An 18,453-nucleotide genomic window follows, 5' to 3' on the forward strand; every position below is an offset into this window, starting at 1 on the left:
TGTCTAGACCTTGAGTCTTGGGCGACTGCTCTATCTATGAGCAACTGGTGTTTTGAGCCTCTGGTGTTGTTCCCAATGCCCTTCTGAGCTGTGCTCATGTGCTGGCCCATATGGTCCTGTAGCTTGGCGGCTATGATGCCTGATAGGACTTTCCATGTTGTGGGGAGGCAGGTTATTGGCCGGTAGTTGGACGGTAAATTTTTAATATTTGATTTATTCATGGCACCTTACACGAAAGCACACAAGGCTACAAGTAGATGCCAAACAATTTTAGGGACCGTAATGATGCAGCTCCATCCCATTTCGTTTTTTTCCTCAATTAGTTTCCAGCAAATTTCTCTAGTCCAAGTCATCTGATCTAATTTGCTGTGAATATAATCCTAAAACAGTAAGAGTTAGTGTTTTCTGTAACTCTGCCCTTCTGGTGTGGAATACACTTCCTGCTATTCTTTGTAATTCTCAATCTATTTGAATTTAAAAGAAGATGAAAAAATTCTCTTGTCAAGTTTCCTGCGTTTAATTGTTCTTGATCACTGATAGCAAAATAAACTATTTAATTCTGAGATACTTCATTTGTGACTAGAGCCAGTAGAAAGATACCACTTATTTTTTGTGGGAAATTTCTTTGGGGGAAGGAGGGAATTAAAATTTACTGTGATTTCTTTTGTTTGTTTTTTCAATGGTAAACTAAAACAAAAAGCTAAAAATATTTGAGTATTTGAAAATTGTTTTGGCTTAAAAATAATTCAGAACTGAAACACGAGCATTTGTAGTGAAAACCAAATGAAAAAGTGAAAATTTTAGCCAAAAATACAAAATCTTTTCTGAAAACTGAATTTTTTGTCAAACTCTTTTGAGCTTTTGATCTGTGTTTTCAACCAAAAAAAGAAGAAAAATTGGACCAAAATGAAAATTTTGCATGAAAATTTTCTATATTTTCATCAAAAAAAAAAATGTTTCAACCAGCTCTGTTTGTGAAGGATATTTTTGATATATTAATTTCTGTTGCTGAGAGTGTCAGTCTAGCATCCTTCTTCACTAGAAATTTCATAAGCAGGTAAATCCTTTTCCATGCATCTGTGATTGAGAAGTACAGTAGGCTAGTGCTGGTCACAGTCAGCTGCTTTTCTGTACATTAATGGACCCCTAAAGGGCCAGGCTGCTATTGTCTCACCCGCCAGGGGAAGAACTGCACCAGCTTTGGAACTGATCAAAAACTAACACTCTTATGTGGCTGAGTCAGTTTCTATTAGTTAGTCAAATCATGGGGGTGGAACAAGTGATGGGAGCCATCTTAGAAAGTGGGAGAGTGAAGCAGTGGTCCCTCTGACCCTGAAGGGAGCAAGAGATGCTCCTGTAATCTGGCCCACACCAAGAAAGGAGCTTTTCTGTAGAGAGGCAGAAACGGAGATGATAGATGAGAGAAGAAGGGGCGAAGGGGAGGCTGAGTTAAGGAACCTCTCATCTTGTGTGTGAGAGATCAGGGGATGGCGGTGTTCAGTAAGAAAAGGCCAAGGAAAAGCAGCCTGAAATGGTAATGCTGTGAGGAAGTCTCTGGGGAACACAGTTGTGGCTAGATGCTGCCGCAGAGATGGCTCAGGGCCTGGGGAAGGAGGCCTTAGCTGAAGGACTGTAGCAGGTGCAGGCTTGGAATTCAAAAGGGTGAGGTCCAAAGTAGAAAGGCAGCAGCCCAGCATGGACCATCCCTAAAGACTTTAGAACCTGTGGGTTCCTTCCTGGGGAGTGCGTGGGCCCATGGAGGTTGGGCCCTGTCTGAACCAAAAAGGGCTGCTGTGCCCAGTAATTACTGCTGGAATTGCTAAATGTGGTATGCCTTAATGATGATGTTTAGTGTAACCTCTTTAACTGAACTGCTGTGGTGGCTTTTAATAGTTGGGAGTGCCTACAGCACTTGCCTCCCGGGTTTTCCAAGCCACTCATGCTGATCAGTTTCTGTGGACTACTGCTCTCATAAGCTTAGGCTCAGGGCTGTCTGTAACAGGTGACAATATACTTTTCTACTTTCTGTTTCCTACCTGTTCTGCTATTTCTGTCCTATTTTTATATTCCTTACCCCTGACTCTGTGACTGGTGAACTCAAAGTATGGTTAACATTGAAAGCAGGTAAATCGGAATTGGTTATAACTTTGAATTCTTTACTCTCTGCTGCTTGTGTTTTGATATATATAATGTTTTCATATATTTAGCTTTTTTGGAGGCAGGGCTGCCCCATGACTGCATTTGTTCTGGACCAGGCTAGCCCCCATAATGTTCCAGGAATCACCTCAGCGGTTTTTTCTTTTAACTGCCTTTCTTCCAAAGTCTTGCATTGCAGCTTGCAATCTCTAGCTGAGCTGGGAGGGATTCCTATGTGAATATTTCAATGCTATGGTTAAATAGTCCAGCAGAGGGCTTTAGAGAATGATTCAAGGCCTGCAATTGAAGTTGCATAAAAGACACTGAATACTAATACTTCTTACTAATTTGTTTGTTCTTGGGTTGGTTTTTTTTTTTTTTTTTTTTTTTTTTTTTTTTTTTAATGTAGTTCTCTTGGGTGTTGTCAATCAGCGAATTCAGGAAGAAGTATTTCAGGCTGGGATGGAGCGGAAACTGGCTCAGCTGTTAAATGAAGCTTTGACCGGAGGACGAATATGGAAACGAGCCACATTTGCAGGCAACAACATTGTGCAGGTACTAATAGATCAGAGGCTGGACGTGTGCTTGTGTGAACTCAGGTGTGTGTGTGTGTGTGTGTGTGTGTAAAGGGGAATAAACTATTCAAACAATAAATACAACCTAGCACTTGAAGGAAGGAGAGATGAAATGAAAGCCTCTAGTCCAGCTGCTCTATGTGACTGATACATAAATCATGTTGTGCAACTAACATTCTTTTCACTGCTCTGCTGCCTTTTGAACTGATGACTGTGATAAACAACAGGAGTGTTAAATGTTTGTAAAGTAAGTATTGTGATTTTAAAAACAATCCTCAGAAACAGCTCTTAAAAGCAGCCTATTTTAAGAACTGAGTTCTTGATTTAGTTGAGGTGTCTTGCAAAGAGGGACAACGCTCTTATGGATCAGAGTCTGCTTCCCCCCCTTTTTTTGCAGTGGCCACACAGCTCTTAAAATGCTTCTAGGTACTCTGTCGTGTTTTATAACAGTATATAAACATGAAATAGGATAATGCGCCTGAATGCTGGCTGGCACTTAGGCTGTGCAGCTAAGGGATCTTGTCAAACAAAATAACATATTACACTTTTTAACTGCCTGTTTGGTATGATATTTTCGGTCATAGAAGTTGCAGTGAAAGAAGAATTAACTGCACCAGCACCACATTTGGCATCCATGATAGCCCCTCCCATGCTATGATATATGGGTGTTGGTGGTTCTCAGTCTGTACCTTCATTGTGGCTGGTGGTGTTCACTTAGGCGAAAGCCACCTTCTGGCTGCAAAGATTTGAAAACTTAACCTTTTCCTTAGATTTCTGGCTGTCACAGATGGTCCTTTATCAGCCAGATCAACAAACTGAAATCCAGTCTACCTTGTTAATGGGAAAGTTGTTTAAAAATAACTTTGCCAGCTAATCCATCAACAGTTGACCTCAGAATTGCCATACAGGCAGTTCAAACCTATCATCTTCCTTCAGTATAACCCTGCAGTTTCCCCTCCTGTTTTAATTTCCAGATGTTTGAAGGGCTGGGGCTCAAAGAAGCATCTGTTCTAGGAGTAGTTTGTATTTTATTTTATTTTTTTTTGCACCGCTGTGATTCACTGTGAATAAGGTGCCCTGTTTCAGATTTTTCATTCTCCTCATTGCACATGTTTGTCCCTCTGTCTCTTGATATAAAATAAACCTCATGTCTTACCCGCAAAGATGAGATCATATTGAAAATACATACAGCTAGGCTGCATGTAAAAAGTAACTCTTTTATCCTTTACTGTGATTAACTGCCAGTTCTGTGTTTGTTTACATGCACAGGTTTTAAGAGAGGTTTCTTTCTAGCTATAGCATTGTATTTGACTGGGAGAGAACACGGAGCTTTACTCCCGGAGGTGGATGTATTTCTGCTATATTCTGTGTGCCAGGTCTTAGGCCTGGTCTACACTTAAAAATTAGATCAGCCTAGCTACCTTGCTTAGGGCCAGCGGCACTGAAATAATTAGTATAGTGGGGATGCTGAGAGCCATTGAATCAAGCTGTAAACCCTCTGTATGAAGGAAACCACTTCAAGCCACGGGGTGCAACAGCAGTGCCCCTAGGTCCAGCACCTGTGCTTAGGGCTGTGGAAAATGTTGTGCCCTGAGCGCTGTAAGTTAGGTTGACCTAATCCTGGTGTAGGTGTAGCTAGGTCAATGGAAGAATTCTTGCGTTGACCTGGCTACCACTCTTGGAGAGGTGGATTATCTACATTGATGGAAAACCCCCTCCACTGATGTAGAAAGCATCTGCACTAAGGCATTGCAGCAGCACAGCTGCAGCAGCTGTATTGCAGACATGGTCCTAGTTACCAATAACTGTTCCTGTTTACTGCTTCGTTGGTACAAAGTAGCTGTCGAGCTTCCTTAACTGGGCAGCGGCTGAGGATTCCCCCAGTGGTGAGGAAGTACAACCTGCCACTGCACACCACACCCTTTGCTTAGTTCCCTAAGGATACCAGACTTTCATCACTCCTTTTTACCAGACTACACCATACCCTCCCAGCATAACACAGCGCTACACCAAACCACCATAGCTAACTGTGTTATGTGAGGGTAGTTTGGTGAATGGGTATGTGGAGAATAGAAGGTTGAAGGGGGAAGAGTTCAAGTTGTGGTGTATGGTAGTTGTGATAATGCTAAGACACATGCCTGTTGGTGAAGGAGGAGAGGGTATATATTGCCAAGTGGCTTAACTTCTCATATCCTTGCTTTTGTGGGCTAGTGTCAGGTATGCAGGGTATGTAGCAACTCTGACTTCTTCACAGGGAAGTTTTGTATACTTTATATATAATGCTTCCAACAGCCCTTTTGGCACATAAGTGACACCTGTGATCTGATACCTGTAGTCCCTTGTGTGTGTTGGCTGACAATTACCTGCTTTATCTCCTGGATCAAGTTATTAACTATCAGAAAGTGACCACACTTCCATAATTTTTCTTTTTTACACTCTGTTGTTTGCCAGTACCCATTTAGAAGACACACAGGGAAGAATCTTATGCCCCCACAAACACAACCCTTCATGTTTCTTCACCCAAATTTGGATTTACAATCCTAGAGTGAGCATGGAGTTGTATAGTCTCTGCGCTATGTGATTGAGAATTCTGGAGCACATACTTTTAGCCTGCGTGTAACTGAGTGTACACATGAACATAAACATTTCTCTCCCTACCTGCAGTATTTTTTCTTCTATAGGCAAAAGAGTATCTAGTGCAGTGCACTATTTAAATAATGTGACTTGTCATTTAAGCAGGACTTGTGGTGTTCCCTCCCCAGCCCTCAGAACCACATATTAGACTGTGAAACTTTGCAGTGTTCCCACCAAAAATGATGAAGTTCTTTTTAAGTTGGGCTGCCCTTTGCAGATAGGTAGTTAATGTAGTAATAGGGTAACCTTGACTTTTGGGGGATCAGCAGCTGTTTTATTAAGGGAGTAATCATCTTTTCATAAGAATTGTTACTCTCTCAGTGTTCGGCACATAGAACTACTGCACATACTCCTTACCCTGCCTCTTGTAGCCACTCACTAACAGGCTCTCCTAGAGTGGCAGAGTTTTAGTGTGTATAGTGGTGCTATAGGTTTGGCCTGTAATTATTGAAGGTGAGGTAACAAAAATGTAAGTGTGAGCCTAGATTCCTGACCCCAATAAAGCTACTCTGCACATTACATGAGGATTGTTTTAGTGTAAGAGACTCCAGGTGCAGAGCTGGTCCTGTGCCATCATGCCCAGCCCTGACATAGTGTGACACATGCCTGAGACCAGGGTGGGTGGCTGGAGTGTTGTGGCATTCCAGTGGTCCATTGGCTGCACAGTGGCCCCTGGGAGCCTGTTGCAAATTGTTGTAATATAGAACATCACCTCTCCCACCTCAGGTGAGGATACGAGGCATAGCAATCAATTCTCAACCGCAATAAACCTTTTAATTTTGCTGCAGCGGGTCCTGCAGGTTTCACTGGACAAGACTGTGAACTGCTTTGGAGAAGCATGCGTGTGCATGTGTATGTGTGCATCCAGAGGATACCATGGCACAAATAACAAAATTTCCAGTCTATTCATGTTCTTTATTTTCATCCTTTCTCTTACGCCGTAGGATAGCAGCATGTGTTGCATAATGTTGTGCATTGTTCTGATAGCTCTTTTATAATACCAACCCACAATGGAGTGAAATAAGGGCGAAGACTGCCAGTTGTACCAAACTGGGTGTCATTTTAGTCAGGAGAACATTTGTCCACTGCAGACTAAACTGAGACCACACGTTCATTTCACCTGCGATAAGCCAGTTTAGAACTGAGTTTTCCTGAGGTGAAAGGCACTTTGCATTAAAACACGACACCACTGAGTGCTGTGGAAATTGAAGAGCTTGTGCTGAAAATGAGACAATTGTTGATAAATGCTATCACAATAATTGTTTTCCTTTCCTATGCTGTGAAAGTAGAACTGGTACCATTGGGGGTGCATTTTTTCTTAATAAATATATATTTATTGAAAAACATAACTGGGTAAAATCACTTATTTAAATCTAAACACTTTCGAACCTTTCATAAAAAAATGAAATTTGGACTGACAGTACCCAAATGCTCATCTTTTCTTTTCCCTTTCTCTCATCTGCATTGCTCATATGGTGACACTCTGTTAGATAGATACCTAAAGCCATAGCTACACACAGAGTTTACAGCCTTACAACGGCTCATTATACACAACACAATCCCATCTATGTTTATATACAAATGTTTCACAGAGAATTTCACTTTTTATAGCTTCTTCTTGCAAACGCAAGGCATGCTCTGTAGGTTATATTACATCATGCAGACTTAGACACTTGACATTTTTATGAGTAGTCTGTCTTGTCAGCTCTCATGCACTTTTATGAGGCTATTAAGTATTGTTTTAAAAAAAATCCCACCAGAAGCTCATATTAAAATAATACTTACTGAGGATCGAAGCTGCTGTGATTGATGCACCAGGGGTCGATTTAGCCGGTCTAGTGAAGACCCGCAAAATCGACCGCAGATTGCTCTCCTGTCGACTCCGGTACTCCACCAGAATGAGAAGTGTAAGGTAAGTCGACCAGAGAGCATCTCCCTTTGACACAGCGCAGTGTGGACACCGCAGTAAGTCGACCTAAGCTACCGTGACTCCATCTACATTATTCACGTAGCTGGAGTTGCATAACTTAGGTTGAATTACCCGTGCAGTGTAGACAAGGCCTGGTTTGATGAACCAGAGGTAGTTCACCAGACCTGTACTGGCAACAGAGAACCTGAGGGACCCATCCAGCACATGAGGATGTTCCTGGCAGTAGTGTTTGGAGTACATTTTGGAGTGGTGTTGAACAAACTTGTTCTGTTGCGGCAAACCAGATTTCCAGCTGGCAAAATAGAGGTGGTTTGCTGTCTGGGATAGCTGCTACAGGAACAGACCTTGTAGCTGGCTCCTCATACAGATTTATTTACTAGTCCCTCCCAACAAGACAATTGCAGAATCAAGGCCTAAATGCCAAATTGGATGAATACTTGATATTAGTCACAAATACTGCGACATGGAGACCCAGCAAAATTACTTAAGGACATAGCTGCCATCATTTAAGCTGCACCAGTGTATTTCCTGGCTTTGCAGGTTTCTGCAACAACTCACTCAAACCTAAGGTAGACTTGGTGTGTGTTGCTCATTTAACATATGGTTCATGCAGTAATATCTGTAAGTAATCCAGACCCTGGACTTAATTGCATTGATGTTTAAATCCTATTTTTGATCAAGCAGAATCTTTTTGTTCTTTTTTCCTGTGGGATGTACATGTTTCAAAAAGAGACATAATCCCAAGGCTGCCCAGAGCGGGGGGCAAGTGGAGCAATTTGCCCCGGGCTCCGCAGGGGCCCCCAAGAGAACTGCTGAAGCTCCTGCCCTGACCCGACCCCATGTCCGCCCCTCTCCCGGAGCCTCAGCGCATCCAGGGCTGTCCCTGAACAGCTGCAGCCTGACTCTGGCGGGGCCTGAGCTCCGCCCTGCTTAGAACCACGTGGTAAGGGGGCGGAGCTGTGAGTTCCGGGGTGAGTGGAGGAAGCTCGCAGCCCCGCACCCTTACCATGCAGTTCTGAGCGAGGCGAAGCTCAGACCCCGCCGGAGCTACGCTGCATCTCTCTTCAGGGACGGCCCTGGATGCGACATGCTGAGGCTCCAGGTGAGGGGGGAGCTGGGGGTGAGAAGCTGGGGCTGGCATTGCTAAGGGGCAGGGAGTCTCGGGGACAGTCAGGGCACAGGAAGGGGGCTGGGAACGGGGGGAGTTGAATTGTGGGCATTCCGGGGGTTTGTCAGGACTCAGCGGGGAGGGGGTAGATAGGAGTTGGGGCAATCAGGGAACAGGAAGGAGGGATGGGGTCCTGGGGTGGTGGTGTCTGGGGAATGGTGAGGGGACAAGGAGCAGGATGGGTCGGGGATTCTGAGGCGGGGCAGTCGGGACAGGAAGTGGGTGGAGGTCAGATAGGGAGCAGGGCCTGGCTGTTTGGGAGGCACAGCCTTTCCTCCCGTGACTGCTTTGCATGTACATGTTTCAAAAAGAGACATAATCCCAAGGCTGCCCAGAGCGGGGGGCAAGTGGAGCAATTTGCCCCGGGCTCCGCAGGGGCCCCCAAGAGAACTGCTGAAGCTCCTGCCCCGACCCGACCCCATGTCCGCCCCTCTCCCGGAGCCTCAGCGCATCCAGGGCTGTCCCTGAACAGCTGCAGCCTGACTCTGGCGGGGCCTGAGCTCCGCCCTGCTCAGAACCACGTGGTAAGGGGGCGGGGCTGTGAGTTCCGGGGTGAGTGGAGCAGTTTGAGGCTTGCAGAAGAGCCAAGCTGTTAGCTTTTCCATTAGGGCTACCATCCCTTTCACTTCTCAAATGCCAAATTATAGTCTGTATTTAATTTCAGTGCCATAGGGAGAGTCATGTCAAGGGAGGGTAGCTTCATTTAAAATTAGCCACTAGGGGAGGGATCACATGAGAAGAGCAATATCCTTCCTAATCCTACGAAGGGAGACCCCCCCCCCCTCCCCTACATTCCCTGAGGCTCCAGAGGGGTTAATTCAGTGGTTCTCAAACTTTCATCCTGGTGACCCCTTTCACATAGCAAACCTCTGAGTGCGACTCCCCCCCCCCCAAATATATAAAAAAAAATGTTTTCAATTTATAACACTTTTATAAATGCAGGAGGCAAAGTGGGATTTGATTTGGAGGCTGACAGCTCGCGACCTCCAGTAATAACCTTGTGACCCCCTGAGGGGTCCTGACCCCCAGTCTGAGAACCCCTGGGTTGATTGATTTAATTTTAGCACCCTGTGTCCATTCACATGCATGTAATATTTTGAACATTTCAGTTTTCGCAACATAGGCTCATCCCAGATTCTGGACCAAGCTCAAATGCTCAGTTCATGGAGTTCGTACATAGTCTATACTAAAGACAAACCCGCAGTAACTGTCTCCAGTTTGTGAAGGACCCCATGGAGCCAGTTTCTAGGAAACAGATAAATGCATGGAGGTTAAGTCCATTAATGGCTATTAGCCAGGATGGGTGAGGAATGGTGTCCCTAGCCTCTGTTTGTCAGAGAGTGAAGATGGATGGCAGGAGATCACTTGACCATTACCTGTTAGGTTCACTCCCTCCGGGGCACTTGGCATTGGCCACTGTCGGTAGACAGGTTACTGGGCTTGATGGACCTTTGGTTTGACCCAGTATGGCTGTTCTTATGTTCTAACCTAAATGAACCCAAAGTTATGGAGACAGATATGAGTCAAGAAAGCCAGCAGAGTATCAGAAACCTGGAAAATTCTCTGACTGGATGGGCTCAGGCGTTTGGTCACAAGCTGAGGTGGTTCAAAAGTTTTGGATATTTTTTAAGCAGAATTTTTTTATTGTTTCTTTAAACAATCAAACACAGCACGCAGCAAATATTTGGCCACACACTTCTGAAACCCCAAACTATATTCAGGTTTTGTCAGACTAATTTCAGCTTTTTAACTAAAAAATAGCACAACATATTTTGAAGGAAAACAGACATTGTCCATGATTTTTTTCTGCTTTTTAAAAACCCCTAGTTTTTGAACTAAAAAAAGTTTTGATGGAAAATATTTGTCCAACCCTTTTAATGAGCTTTAGTGTCTTTTAGCACTAGCTGATGCTGAGAACCAATGTTACCTTGTAAAGAAGGTTTCTCAAAACTAGGTTTGTGCTGAGATGCGGAAGGTTTATTTTTCCCAGGGCCACCCGTGAGGGGGAGCAAGTGGGGCAATTTGCCCTGGGCCCCGCAGGGGCCCCCACGAGAATATAGTATTGCATTTTTTTTATGGAAGGGGCCCCTGAAATTACTTTGCCCCAGGAGCCCTGAATCTTCTGGGCGGCCCTGCGTAATCCTGCTGTTTACTAACAAATTGGCAACTGATTATAGATCTTTTGGCTTGCTGACACAGCGCAAATGCTTTCTGAGTTCCTCTACTACCTAGATTTTCCTCCTGTAATTTCTGTACTGGAATTGGTTACCAAGGCAACACTATTCACTGACCTATGGTACTCCTTTGGAAACTTTTTTTTTTTTTACATTAATTTTTACTGACACTGGAACACAGTTAAGCTTTTAGTCTGTAAAGGTTAAAGCACATGTCTAATATTAACCGAAAAGGTGTGATTTATGCCAGCAGAAACAGAGTGAATTGCACTGACGAGGTTTTTTTTATTTTTATTTTTATTTTTTATTTTAATGATTTGAAATGCTTACTTTTTTTTTCCATATGCTTCCTCTCCCTTCTCCACCCTCAAAGTATAGATATAAAATGCTGGCTCTTGCTTCTTAACACATGGAAGGCATCTCCATTTGTCTGGAAAACTGGATTTCTATGCATTTGTGCTGTCTTTAGGACCTTAAAGGACAGACCTTTACAAATTATAAAACACAAATAATTTGAAAATGTACAGAAGACCTCACTGGGAAAATAGTATGAGAGTCCTGCCATGGGTTGCAGCGAGCCCTGAGCTGCCTGCAGTAGACAACGCCTGCCTGCCCACCCCCAGCTGACCATGTCCGGACCTGGAGCTCACAGCCAGGGCAGCAGGCTGTCTTGTAAATCATTATATTAAAATTTGTACCATTATTTGCAAGTAACAGCCGGTGTGGGGTGGAAATTTGTCCTGTGGGGGACTTCCCAGCTAAGGTGCCCCATGGCTCAGTGGGTGGGATCACCCCTGTCTGTCTGGGAGCAGGCATGGAGAGACATGTTCCCGTTTGGGCAGCCACAGCAGGCCAGGAGGGGAGGGGCCCTCTCTTCCTCCCTGTGAAATCTCTGCTACAGGGCTCTTGTGCCCTCCACAGCAGTGACCCTCTCTGGCCTGGACAGAATCCCAGTGTTGAGCCCCACATGGGGCTCCTGCTGCCTACTGCACTGAGCTGGACTTGGAGGAACCCTCTCTGTCGCAGCTGCACTCCCTTCAGAGTCACTGCAGCGCGGCGACCCAGAGGAGGATATAATGCTGACCCTGCAGCTGTTTCGTGGGCCCGGCTCAGGCAAGGTTTAAAGTACGCAGAGTCGCGAGCGGTCACAGTCCTGGCAAAAAAGAATTAAAAGTGGAGTTGGATCAGAAAGGGGTGCGCTTGAAGTGCTTCCTTACCAAGTGCATGTACATTTATTTCAGCTGGAATTATTGAAGAGCTCCCTCCCCCCATACATGCTTTTTCCAGGTTAGTTTTACACCCTGCCCCCCCCCCCAGTATTATATATCATGGGCAGTGGTATTGTATATTGTGTGGATGCAGCCCACATAACACATAGAGAACTGCATATGCGGCCCACAATGGCCCTTAAGTTGAAAACCACTGAGTTATAGACTGCTCCTCAGCTGGCAGAAGGGCTGAGGGAAAATGGGAGGGGTATATTTCTTATGGGTTTCTTTTTCCAAGCTTTTTACTGAAAAGAAATGTCTTGTTTGTGTGTTAGAGCATGAAATCTAAAGCATATATTCATGAAAGTGATCATGAAATCATAGAGTTTGCCATTCTAAGGAATGGTAGAAGGGAGTACAGCAAAATAGAGACAATGGATTTCAGGAAGGTGGATTTTGGTAAGCTCAGAAAGCTGATAGGTAAGGTCTCATGGGAATCAAGACTGAGGAGAAAAACAAGTGAGGAGAGTTGGCAGTTTTTCAAAGGGACACTATTAAAGGCCCAAAAGCAAGCTATTCCGATGGGTAGGAAAGATAGAAAATGTGGCAAAAGACCACCTTGGCTTAACCATGAGATCTTGCATGACCTACAAAATAAAAAGGAGTCATATAAAAAATGGAAACTAGGTCAGATTACAAAGGATGAATATAGGCAAATAACACAGGAATGCAGGGGCAAGATTAGAAAGGCAAAGGCACAAAATGAGCTCAAACTAGCTATGGGAATAAAGGGAAACAAGAAGACTTTTTAGCAATACATTAGAAGCAAGAGGAAGACCAAGGACAGGGTAGGCCCACTGCTCAGTGAGGAGGGAGAAACAGTAACAGGAAACTTGGAAATGGCAGAGATGCTTAATGACTTCTTTGTTTCGGTCTTCACTGAGAAGTCTGAAGGAATGTCTAACATAGTGAATGCTTATGGGAAGGGGGTAGGTTTAGAAGATAAAATAAAAAAAGAGCAAGTTAAAAATCACTTAGAAAAGTTAGATGCCTGCAAGTCACCAGGGCCTGATGAGATGCATCCTAGAATACTCAAGGAGTTAATAGAGGAGGTATCTGAGCCTCTAGCTATTATCTTTGGAAAGTCATGGGAGACGGGAGAGATTCCAGAAGACTGGAAAAGGGCAAATATAGTGCCCATCTATAAAAAGGGAAATAAAAACAACCCAGGAAACTACAGACCAGTTAGTTTAACTTCTGTGCCAGGGAAGATAATGGAGCAAGTAATTAAAGAAATCATCTGCAAACACTTGGAAGGTGGTAAGGTGATAGGGAATAGCCAGCATGGATTTGTAAAGAACAAATCGTGTCAAACTAATCTGATAGCTTTCTTTGATAGGATAACGAGTCTTGTGGATAAGGGAGAAGCGGTGGATGTGGTATACCTAGACTTTAGTAAGGCATTTGATACGGTCTCGCATGATATCCTTATCGATAAACTAGGCAAATACAATTTAGATGGGGCTACTATAAGGTGGGTGCATAACTGGCTGGATAACCGTACTCAGAGAGTAGTTATTAATGGCTCCCAATCCTGCTGGAAAGGTATAACAAGTGGGGTTCTGCAGGGGTCTGTTTTGGGACCGGCTCTGTTCAATATCTTCATCAACGACTTAGATGTTGGCATAGAAAGTACGCTTATTAAGTTTGCGGACGATACCAAACTGGGAGGGATTGCAACTGCTTTGGAGGACAGGGTCAAAATTCAAAATGATCTGGACAAATTGGAGAAATGGTCTGAGGTAAACCGGATGAAGTTCAATAAAAACAAATGCAAAGTGCTCCACTTAGGAAGGAACAATCAGTTTCACACATACAGAATGGGAAGAGACTGTCTAGGAAGGAGTATGGCAGAAAGAGATCTAGGGGTCATAGTGGACCACAAGCTAAATATGAGTCAACAGTGTGATACTGTTGCAAAAAAAGCAAACGTGATTCTGGGATGCATTAACAGGTGTGTTGTAAACAAGACACGAGAAGTCATTCTTCCGCTCTACTCTGCGCTGGTTAGGCCTCAACTGGAGTATTGTGTCCAGTTCTGGGCACCGCATTTCAAGAAAGATGTGGAGAAATTGGAGAGGGTCCAGAGAAGAGCAACAAGAATGATTAAAGGTCTTGAGAACATGACCTATGAAGGAAGGCTGAAAGAATTGGGTTTATTTAGTTTGGAAAAGAGAAGACTGAGAGGGGACATGATAGCAGTTTTCAGGTATCTAAAAGGGTGTCATCAGGAGGAGGGAGAAAACTTGTTCACCTTAGCCTCTAATGATAGAACAAGAAGCAGTGGGCTTAAACTGCAGCAAGGGAGATTTAGGTTGGACATTAGGAAAAAGTTCCTAACTGTCAGGGTAGTTAAACACTGGAATAAATTGCCTAGGGAGGTTGTGGAATCTCCATCTCTGGAGATATTTAAGAGTAGGTTAGATAAATGTCTATCAGGGATGGTCTAGACAGTATTTGGTCCTGCCATGAGGGCAGGGGACTGGACTCGACCTCTCAAGGTCCCTTCCAGTCCTAGAGTCTCTGAATGTATGATGCAATTGCATCAGAGCGCAGTAACACTGTTATGATAAAGGATCTCTCAATGATTTCATCATAAACTTGATGATCTGAGATGGAATGTTACAACTGATCAACTGGTGTGAACTAGAATGTTGCACTGCATTCCTTAGTAACAATTTGAGTGTTGGAAACCGGAGAGAGGAGAGTAGTTGGCTTTGCTTTCATAAGTCCTAATCCTGCAAACTGATGCATATTTTTAACTGTAAACATGTGCGCAAATGGTTGGATGAATTTCTCATTAAAAGATAATTCTATGAGAGAACAATACTAATGCCCTACTCTTATGATTCTTTCCATATCGCATAACTTTGGTTCAGCCTTCCATAGAATCATTCCCAGCATTTATTTCACCTACTTTTAAACTGAATGCACCATATAAATGGTTAATCTAAAGGTGGTTAAAATGTATTAGATTTAATTTTGCAAGAACAGACTATTGAGGTTCTCATCTACAATTTAAATGTTCATTGATTAGAAGGTATCTACAGGGCTGCGTCAGAGAACACATTTTTGATTAATGGCATTAAAGCTGCACTGAAGGAATGGCTTCTTAATGTGTTGTGTAAATTCTTGGCTTCCTGTAGGAAGGTTCGGTACTCTAGATGTGGACAAGCAAAATGATTTATTTGTAGCAAATAGAAAGCCTGCCTATGCATATGGGTAACATCCACACAATTTGGGTCTAAATCAGGTAAATGATGTCAAAAACAATAAAGTGAAGCCAAAATAGGTGCTTTGGGAAGGGCAAGTGAAATCAAAGCCACAGACCCTTAGAGTATTACAAATTCCTGATATCACACTCCAACTGCATTGTAAAATTTAACTGGGAATTAACTTTGTTTGGCACAAATCTGAGTCACTAGAAGTCATTCCTATTCTTGTTCCCACTCCCAGAAATCTGTGTTATAGTGAGACCAAAGTTGTTTGAGCCAAGAACTACAAATTTGTGCTTGAACTGTTGTGTTATGCAAAGGATTAGTTCATCGTAAATAATTGCCTCCTCAGTCACCAGGCAGTCATTTCTGTAGATTTCTCCCTTTCCTGCAGCATTTGAATGTTGGCTTATGTCAGTGCTCCCCAACCTTTTTATGGCCAGTAGCACATTAATGTTTTCAGAAGAGCGTGGTGGGCACCAACAATTTTTCAAGGCTTATTTTGTATTTGCACATTAAATAATACAAAAAAATCATACTTAATATTACATAATATATGAATCCATAAGATAAAAAGGGTAATTTTACATGTAAGAGGTATTAATTAAATTATTCGGCAATTACTCTTTCACCTTACCATGTGAATTTGCTCTTTTTTATTTACCTGTAAGAAAAATTAAGGAGCTTTTACAAAATAAATATCATAAACAGTTTGTGTCTTATTTTAAAAAAGTAAAACATTGTTGAACTGCTGGTCCAAATATATTTATTATTCTTACTTTAACATAGAATGAAGCCTGCAGCCCCGTAGTTCTCTGTCCCCAGCAGGTGTGGGGCCGTGGTTTCTCTCTGGCTTAAGCTGTGGCCCCGCACCTTCTGGGGACCAAGAACACTGGCACCTGCAGCCCCGGAGTTCTCTGTCCTTGGCAGGTGCAGGGGTGTGGCTTCTCTCCCCTGTTGGGCACTAGGTGGGCCCCGTGTCTGCCGGGGACAGAGAACACTGGCTCCCGCAGCCTGAAGCCCTGGAGAAGCCAGAGAGAAGCCGCAGCCTTGCACTTACCGGAGACAGAGAACACTGGTGCCTGCAGCCCTGGAGTTCTCTGTCCCCAGCAGGCATGGGGCCGCAGCGTCTCTCCTCTGCTGGGCACTAGGTGGGCGCACATAAATGCCCAAGCAGGCACCCACGGGCACCGCATTGGGGACCACTGGTTTATGTAATTAGGGCACTGATTTAACATTGCATTGATGTAATCATCCACTGGAATAGATGGAGTTTTCTCTTAATAATTAATGATGATTATTATTCCATTATTTTTACTTCTAAGGTGATGTCTTACATTGTACTTTAGGAGCAAATTATTATGGATTAATGATAAACACCTAACAATCAGTTTATGATGTCCATGCTTGCTCAGTATTCACTAGAGTGCTGCTAAAATCAGGGATATTTGCGTCCTTAGAAATAGTGTAGAATTAGGTCTTATATTGTCTCTTTAGTACTCTCACAATCTTGGAGTTGTTTATACAACACTGTAATTTCCAGGTTTCACAGTGAGCATTTAGTGGGATACCATGTTTTCTGGTGTGCCTGGTCTTAATGGATAATAAGATTTCACCTTAGTGTTTTCTCATCATGATCTAATTTGGGGCTTTTTGCTCTTGCGTCATCAGGGGTTAGTGACATTGGCAGTTCAAAGAGACGCACTGATTCTCTGTAGGTGAAGCTGTTCTCATTGCCTTTCTTTCTGAGAGGAAACCCTTAAGCATAGTAGTGTGTGAGGAAAGGGTTAAAAGATTAAATATGAGAGGACCTTGGAGGAAAAAATATTTTTATTTGAAGTTTAAAACGTTCCTGTATCTCTTCAGATTGTCAACATGTCACGGCTAGTGGGTGCTGATAACCCTGTAGAACTGATCTATTTTGTGGAGGATCAAACTGGAGAGAGGCTCAGCGCTCTAAAGTCTTCAGATCTGATTAACAGAGTTGACATCCAGAGAGCCGCCATCATTCTTGGATACCGCATTCAAGGCGCAGTTGCACAACGTAAGTCCCACCAACTCTGCATCACTGTACCACTGAAGAGAAAGGGGAAACATGACCCTCGTTATGGAAATCTGGGGACTTCTCCAAGCAAACTGTAATATGTATTATGTCATCTCCGTAATGCATTAGAACTGTCTGTGCGGTGCCTGCCCTGAAAGAATCGTCCTCCAGCCAGAAATGGGACTTTAGAGACCCTTTGTGCTGCTCCAGCCCATGTAGCACCATGAAGGAGCTGGAGCAGGGGTGAGGATCTCACTGGTGAATTTGCAAATGAGTATATTTATGGGATGGAATATTCCATCTATGTGAAATATGCAAGCCTATGCAATTTAAACATTAGTCTTTTTACAAACTGCCCCCCAAGCAAAAAAAAAAAAAAAAAAAAGCCACTTCTTGTTTGTGAGTGAAAGATGCAGTTACTGTGGGAAGGGGTTGTTTGGATCATATCCGCTGGGAGGCATAACTTATGGCTTCTTTTCCTTGATTGAATGTCATAGATCTCATTTTTATTTACTGATCTACTAGTGATATGTCTGCAGTTTGACCTTGTCATCACCCATTAATAGGGTTTCATTAACTAGATGTGCATGAGCATTTGTATAGGAGATCCCTAACACAACAACTCAATGAGAGTTGTGAGATGGGAAAGTGAAATGGAAAATATTTACAGCCAAATGAAGCTAAGGGGCCATACATAAGAATTACTCTAAACTGTACACCCTGGTAAGGGAAAGGCTCAAAATCTGTAACATTTGTAATATAAACAATATAATATCTCTGACTAGATTTAAATCCATGATTTATTTTTTTTTCAGTGTAGGCAACGCATAGAAACATAGGACACAGGACTGGAAGGGGTCTCCTGGACCATTCAGTCCAGTCACCACCTGTCTCAGGCAACCACGTCTCATAATCCAGTTCATAAATTTACCAAACTCCATTTAAAACTAGTTAGATTGTTTGTCCTCAATACTCCTATTGGGATGCAAGACTTTGGTGTATATAGATGAGAAGTGAGTGACAAAATAGCACAAAGTCTTTTAGCTTTGGTAGCAATAGCTAGAATAGCCAGATATAATACAGCATGTGTCTGATCTACAAAGTCACTTGCAGAAAGATTTTATGGAAAAATTTTTTTGCCCAGTGAGGTAGTCATTATGAAAATATTAATGATTGGATCACGTATGATTTTAAAATATTACTTACCCTTTAGTTTAGTAGTTTAGGGTAACTCAGTTACGTTTTAAGCTTATGTTCTAGATTTATTAATGTAGTGTAATATTTGTTTGGGAAATATTCACAAAGTTGT

General features: G+C 43.0%; 1 protein-coding gene across 2 annotated transcripts in view; it reads left to right on the plus strand.

The window, feature by feature from the left end:
* Positions 1–18,453, plus strand: part of KIAA1549 (KIAA1549 ortholog) — a 213,815-nt gene that overhangs the window by 141,120 nt on the left and 54,242 nt on the right. For both annotated transcript variants that reach the window (XM_032781967.2, XM_075068954.1), the window contains exons 8-9: positions 2,546–2,691; positions 16,967–17,144. In XM_032781967.2, the coding sequence (XP_032637858.1) occupies positions 2,546–2,691; positions 16,967–17,144 (324 nt within the window). The remainder of the gene's footprint in view (positions 1–2,545; positions 2,692–16,966; positions 17,145–18,453) is intronic.

This window comes from Chelonoidis abingdonii, chromosome 1 (assembly GCF_003597395.2).
Source record: "Chelonoidis abingdonii isolate Lonesome George chromosome 1, CheloAbing_2.0, whole genome shotgun sequence".
NCBI classification, from domain to species: Eukaryota; Metazoa; Chordata; order Testudines; family Testudinidae; genus Chelonoidis; species Chelonoidis abingdonii.